This window comes from Ceratina calcarata, unplaced genomic scaffold, assembly GCF_001652005.2.
Source record: "Ceratina calcarata isolate Rehan_Ccalc_2016 unplaced genomic scaffold, ASM165200v1 scaffold147.2, whole genome shotgun sequence".
In the NCBI taxonomy this organism is placed as follows: Eukaryota; Metazoa; Arthropoda; class Insecta; order Hymenoptera; family Apidae; genus Ceratina; species Ceratina calcarata.
In genome coordinates, this window is record NW_017135881.1 from 961,029 (window position 1) to 968,469 (window position 7,441).

At 48.6% G+C, this 7,441-nt stretch overlaps 1 protein-coding gene across 1 annotated transcript in view; it reads left to right on the top strand.

The window, feature by feature from the left end:
- The first annotated feature begins 20 nt into the window (after window positions 1-20).
- The window catches only part of RhoGAP102A (Rho GTPase activating protein at 102A), a 21,085-nt gene continuing 13,664 nt past the window's right edge, over window positions 21-7,441 (top strand). Inside the window, exons 1-2 of the mRNA XM_026819326.1 lie at window positions 21-3,606; window positions 5,661-5,817. Coding sequence (XP_026675127.1) covers window positions 1,687-3,606; window positions 5,661-5,817 — 2,077 coding nt within the window. The 5' untranslated portion in view covers window positions 21-1,686. The remainder of the gene's footprint in view (window positions 3,607-5,660; window positions 5,818-7,441) is intronic.

Below are 7,441 nucleotides of genomic sequence, written 5' to 3' on the forward strand. Positions count from 1 at the left end.
CACAAAGAGGGATCGGTATTTGGCAAACGATGACAACGTCGTGGACACCACCTCCGGTCAGTCTGCGGTCCCAGGTACCCTAGACCGCAGCAGCCTCTTCCTCGATCGTCTCTGCCCTCCTTCGACCGCGTCCAACGTCTCCTCTTTATCTCTCCGCTTCTCGTTTCTGTCCTTCCCACTTCAATTTTCCTCGCCGTCATCGTAATCTCTTCTTCCACCGCTCTTGACTCGCGTTCTCTCCGCGGTTCGGTCGTCTTCCTTCCACTCTCGCTGTCCGTCCGTGTCTTCCCTTTTTCCTCGCTCGTTCGCTCGCTCGGTTCTCTCTTCTCGCGTAAGAGAGGCAGGGGAGAGAAGGGGCAAAGACGCTTTTAGACACGGAGCGTCCACGAGCGTCGCGACGCCTTGAGAAGCAGTAGTCGCGTACCTTAGGCAGCTTCCACCTTGCCGGCTCGCGGCCGCACGTAACGTGATTCTCCTCCACGTCTGCTCGACGTAACGTCGTCGCGAATCTCACCGTTTCGCATCGCCCCGGCTCCGAACGGCTCGTCGCTCCCTGGAGACACGGACAAACTCGAGGAACGGGGACGGAGCAGTGGTTCTCAGTTGGAGAACGCGGGCGCGCGCGCGCGCGCGACGCTCGACGGACGATAGCTCGCTACGGTCCCGTTCTTCTATGTGCACGAGTTAAATTTGGGTCGAGGCTCTTCATCGGCGAGCCTCTGGAAACGACAAACGATTCGGTCGATCTTTACGGAATGGTCGACTCGGACAGATCTCTGTGATCCCGTGCGAGGTCGATGGTGTACGCGCGAATCGATTTCGCGCGACCAGGGAAGGCGTGTTCCGTCGCCGTGGTGGATACGGCAGTCGGTTCGAGGGAGAAGAGAAACAGTGGCAGTCAGCTGAATTTCGGTGGGATCTGCGAAGTCTAAATTAATCTGGAGCCCGTTGTTGTCCAAGTCCGGAACGCGCGGGCCTGTTGCTAGCCGGCGTAAAAAGAGCGTAAAGTTTCGTACGCGGAATAAAAATAAGCGCGATACGGGGAGCCGAGAGAGTTGGATTGGTTTCTGCGTTCTCGCCAGGTTATGCGTATCACGTTGGAAACATCCAGGCGATTTCCCACTCGACGAACAAGTGGCCATTCGGCTTTTATGTATATTCGAAGGAAGGGCAGACGCGACTTCTGCCGCGTAACGATTCTCCAAATACAGCCAAACCCTTCACCCTTGTTCACTTGAGCGTAACGCACAGTACAAGCACTCGACCATATCGACATCATTCCATCCCGGGCCCGAGATTCACCCAATTTTCTTCCCGACGTCGTCCTTCCCACGAAAAATTGCGCCGCTCGTCGGTCGGCCAGAATCTTGGTCGCAATTCTTCACCAGCTGCCGGCTCGGTTCCACCGTTGTGACAGATCTGACGTGCATCAGTGTCGTGCAAGTGCAGTGCCGCCGACCATTCCGTTTCGTTCTTAGCGTGAGAATTTCCAATGATGTCGAAAGCGTTCTGATAACGCGAACGCCGCGCGTGTCTGATGATGAAATAGTGCACCCTGGAGCCAGTGTTCGGGTCGTCGTCGTCGTCGTCGTCGTCGTCGTCGTCGTCGGTCGGTGATCGTGTTCAAAGGGTAAAACCAATTCCGCGAAAGTGGTTCGCGTGGCGAGGAAGGAGAAGAGCGCGACGATGGCCGAGCGTCCGGGGGTTAGGAGACGTTCGCGTCGCGATAGCATGGAGACCGGTAGTGGCTCGGTACGAGGCACGCCTCCGACTTCTAAGGATCGTAGGACCAAGCGATCGAGCAAACCGTCGAAGGAACGATGGCTGCTGACCAGAAAAACGTGGCGGTACATGGCCGATGCCGGGAGACGTTTGATCCCGGACGGGACGCACAACAGGCCCGAGGATATCCCGAAGATAGAGCAGTACTTTCAGGAAGTATGCCAGAAGGAGCCGAGATTTTTACTTTGGAGGAAGTCTTCTTATCCGGGAACGTTGGGCTTTCGATCACAGAGGCGACGGAGACACGTGAAAGGTGGCAGTTGCCGAACGAAGGCTAGCTCGGCCGACGAGGCCGATGATATCAGGAGCAGCCCGTCGTCTCAAGGTTTCGTACTTCGCACCACGACGACGGGCAAGTTCGATCTGGCCAAGGCTAAGAGAGAATGGCTGTTGGCGGCTTCCGAAGGAGGAGGGAGTACACCGTCTAGTCCCGTGGAGCACAGGAAACTGTTCCAGCACGAGGATGCTGAGACGAAAGCGTTGGCCGATATGCTGCAGAAGTACCTGAACATGCAGAGCCAAGTCGCTGATACGACGAAACCCTCTGGGAAATTAGAGACGCTTAGCCAAGGAGAAGGAAAAGAGACGTTCGATTATCGAAGTTTGATAGACAAGCTACAGCAGCATCTGGATTTGCTGCTCGCCCAAGCGAAACTCGAAGAACTTTCAATCGAACGAGCATCGGCAGACAAGGCCGTGACGGAAAAAGTTTCCAAGACCATGCAACCGTATCAGGGTGACTACGTGCACAAATCGTTGATGGACACTATTAGCCGTTACTACAGTAAATCCGGGACTCGCGAACACGTGATCTCGGCTATTCTAACGGATCGGAAACTCTTGGAGAAGTTGTATTTCGATCTGAGGTGCACCAGGGGGTTCAGGGGGCCACGTGCTACCGGTGCGTACACGTCGCCGCCTTCTCGCTGGTGGCCTCACCAACGTAGCAGAGTTCCGACCAAGCGGGACTCTGAAGAGTGGCTTCCCGCGAGACGGGAACCTGTCTCCTTACCGCCTCTGATAGCCGTACAAGAACCCAGCACCGATCGCGTCGGTCCCATGGATCACGGCGTTCAAACGGATCCGGTCCCTCGCGAAGTCATCGACGCCATCCTCTTGTTAGAGAAAGAGAAGGAAGAGTCATCTTCCAGAGAGACGCCTGTACACAAACCGAGTGGTCGTAGACGAAGCAGCGTGGACAACGACGACGTTTCACCCTCGGTCAGTGATACCATCAAAAGATATCTGCGCATGGCCAGAAAAAAGTCCATGGAGGCCGACAAGGTCGACAGGTTCAAACGGGTCAACTACGATAGAAATCTAAGAAATATCAAGGCCAAGGGGGAGATCACTAAGCTGAGCGACGACGAAGGGAACAATAAGGGTTGTCAGACCGATGATAATTGGGCTGTTAACTATAGAGAAATGTCCTCGACAGAGAATCCATTGGAGAATTTGTCCGATGCCGACACGACCACCTCGCCGCCGAGCAGAAACGCGAGCTCGAGGAGCAGCATCGACGCTGGCCTCGGTTCCGAGGAACCTTTAACTCCTAAACATCATCATCATCATCATCATCAGTCCTTTCTCTCCCATCTCCTACACGGTTCTAACGCGCACAAGGATAAGCCGCATTCGGCACCCGGTTCACCGGCACTCACGTCATCGTCCGCCAATTCCGCAGGTGGCACAGCGATGCAGAAGAGCAAGTCCTCGAGCAGTGTGGTGCATCACGGCAGCCGACTGGTGGCCAAGAAGATATGGCGGTCGAGGAGCAAGAGCACTTCGAGGGCGTCCAATCAACCCTCCATCTGGACACCACAGGTGAGTCTACCTTATTCCTCGTAATGCGTGCTCGACTGTTGCCTGTCTTTCGACTTTTTATTCAAGTTTTACCGCGACCAGTGAAATTCAAATTGTTCATAGTACCGACGGTTCATAGTACGAACAGTTAACAGCAACTCTGGGAGCAACCACCCTATGCGTTGCATGAAGCGAAGCATGAGCGAAACTCACGCGCTATAGCATAGAGTTTTGTCTTGCCAAAATACGTCTACAAATAATAATTTGCTTAAACCACCTGCCGCCGCATACTTGACGCAGAGCCTAGCGGTTCGTTATAAGAAAGAATACGCATTAATAACTATACTGCTATTAACATTCGCTACGAAAATAAACGTTCACTATTAATAATAATTCTCGCCTACCTTGCTTCTTTAATAGCACGTGTAAATTAATTTTACTCCGCGACACGTCGAGTATAATCTGAGCAAATTCGAGCGGAAAACCTCTGTTCGTGCTGTTTTCGTTTTATTATTCTCCCTGTTTCGAGAAACGAAATTAAAAACGGTTCTGAAATCTGATCTCTGATTAAACTACGTGAAATAATGGTCTCCGTTGAACATTTCAATTGTACACTATCCACTATAGAGGTTCGTTTTTTTTTTTCCACTGGACATTAAAATGATTGAGTGCTCTGGTCGTCTCTTTCTTATCGCAACCTTTATTGGTCTTGGCAATCTCCGCAGATCTCAACTTCTAAATCGAGTTTCCTCTCTTCGATTCGTTCCTGATTCCTCTATTCCCCGTCAGTCGTTCGTCACTTTCTCGCCATTCGATCCATCCTATTTACTTTCTTCCCCCCTGTTCGAATCCCTGCGTATAACACCCTTCCTTATACCTAATTTTCACGCATCAGTAGTTCCAACGAAATCCCCTTTCGGTCTCCTAATTTTCCATACAACTGACTTCTACCTCAACTTACTTCTCTCCAGTCTGCACGAAATTCGGTCGCCGCTGTGCCGTATCGCGCGGACATTTCCCGACGCATCCTCCGTTTGTTCTCAATTTTATCGGGTTGAAAATCTCTTCGTCTTGCCACTCCGCGGAGCTCTTCGACGGCTCGTCTATTTTTCTTTACCGCCCCGACCCAACCGACCCGACCCGGCGGCGGGTTTACCTAATGTCGCCGCGCGATGCGACCGAGTATTCGTACGATGTGAAAAAGGAAAAAAGGAAGTGGCGTAAGAACAAGAAGAAGAACAAGAAGAACAAGAACAAGAAGAACAAGAAGAAGGTCGACCTTGCGGCAGACGATCTCGTTAAGCGGTAAGCGCGATAACCAATTTAGGGCCTCGGAATTTCGCCGGCGCCGCCAGAAATAGTCGGCCGCCGGTGGTGTGTATAAACTATACTTAACCCCTGCTGCTACTACTACTACTACTACTACTACTACTACTACTACTACTACTACGTGTCCGGTAGCACCAGCGTGTGCCACCGCCGCCGCCGCCGCCGCCGCCGTTTACTATCGCCACTGACATCGTTCGCTTGCAGTTATACATGTATACGACGCCGGTCTACGCACGTTATCCGCGAAACGCATTTCCGCAAAACTGCACTTGGGCGCTAAAAATTTGTGGCTGCACATTTTTTTTTTAGATGATTTTAACCCCCGTAGGTGTTCTATCGTTAGGATCTAGTATCTGGACGTCATTGTCAAAAAACTTTTATGTGATCTTAAATATCGCGTTAATCGCCAGAATGAATTCTGTCCTGAATAATAATAATCACGATGAAAGACAATCCAGATACAGATGCAGTGGGTTCAAATTGTCTCATTGACGATATTAAAATGTCACAGCTCACGTGTTTAAAACCAGTTTGATTTTGTATTCCTGCAACGAGATCATCGCTTTGTGCGATGATTATGCAAAGTTAAACGAGCCAATTGCCCACTGCCGCGTGGACTAGCGCTCGCGATAATTAATTCTCCCAGTGTCACACGGCGTGACCTTTTGTACGCTCAATTGAAATTGGCAAGTAGTCATCTCGCAATCATGGGAAAAAGTTTCAGAGCGGCGTATCTCTGATTACAGGGCAAGTGTACGTGGGCGGGCACCGGTGGACGACGTGTCACCCTGCAGGACACCCAGCTGAGATCGTTATCAGAGATCGAGAGGAAGGTCCTGTGCAACGTGGCCGTCGCGAAGCTTCAAGCCCTGAATCTAGGTGTCCACATCAGACCGCCAACTGGTAAGTCGATCGTGATCGTTTTACGATAATTCACATTGCCAATTCACAGGAAGAAAGTACTGGAATTCGGTGAAGAGACGAGAGAAACCGTGAAGAGTTAAAGAATATGAGAATCATATAGACAGACACAACGTTTTGCTCTTTATCGTAACTCCGCTCGTAATCAACAGCGGGCCAAAAAATCACGTGCCATTCGAGTGATTAGTACATTTTCCATTTTACCTTGGAAAAACTGGTGTCTCGAACCGATGACGGGGGAATGAAGGTTCGCCCGCCATCTCGATGATTGACGTGTTTACGAACGTAAGCAACCAGTGTGTAGCTTAAACGTTCAAGTATCCTCCGTCGAAGAAATCACGTGTGCACTCCGTTTAAGAATCCGTTCAGTATCGTTTATGAGCTCTCAACAAAAGCAGATCTTCGAGTTTCATTATCCTGTATGCTCATACACGTAGTAATAATAAGCCGTCTCACGTGTTAAAAAGTTATAAAATATTCATTATAGTTTTCGACGACACGTCTCGAGGTTCTCTAGTCTTCCAGTAACGGATTCATAATTTCATCTGTGTAATTATTCTAATATCATCTATATACATTTTATCCAAAAGAAAAATGGAGAGCATCATGGACTGATCATATGGTTAAACTAATTAATCATCAGCTACGCTTTATCGTCTAGAGTATATGTCGTCTAATATGCTTAATAAATTAATAAGTACTCGTGTAACAATGTTGTTAAACGAACGAGAACCACGTACATTTCGCAATACGGAGTAGGGAAACTTCCTTGCGGTGTGTTCTCGTCTGTGGTCACGTGGACGTTACTCAACAATCAAGGAGAGATCACGTTTCATCGAGCTTAATTTCCTCGTATTCATTCTGCGTTCGTTTGTTCCACTTCCGCATCCAGGCGGAAGACAATGATGAATGAAATCGCAATAGAAATCATCGCACAAGAATCATTCCTTCCAGTTTGCGATGATTATGCAATTAAGTCGCCTACCCGATAGGGTATACCTGCCCGAAATTTAGGGGATTTTTGAAAAATTTTTTTAAGAGAAGTACTTCATGGAATGTTTTTAAACTTCATGGATGTATTTGCCTGTGATTCAAGTGTACAAATTTATTTTTTAGTACAAAAATAACAAAAGGCAACCTAATTATGCGCTATCTCTCGAGACGCCAAAAAATATGCCTCCACTGCTGCAATGATATAGGTCGCTACGCGACGCTTGAAATAAAGAAAGAAAAATATCCTGTTAAACTAGAAGATTTTCTCTATCGAATGAACTGAGATATCCGAAAGATCAGTTGACATCTGACAAAATTGCAGAGATTTTAAGAAATTTTTCGATTTTTGCTTAAGAAAATTGTCGTTTTTTCGTTGCCAAAATAACAATTTGCATCAAATCAAGAATATTCTGATTCACTTTACAATAAAACACGTCCAAAACGCTGTGTTAAAGTTTCAAGTCAATCAGACAATTGGTCTTTGAGTTAGAGCTGCAGCAAATTTGAAAAACACTGTTTAACGATGTATTGGCTATACAGTCAATCCCAAAAGTTTATGCACTTTAGACACGCATTTTTTAAAAAGAAATCAGACGTCGGAAGAACATTGCTA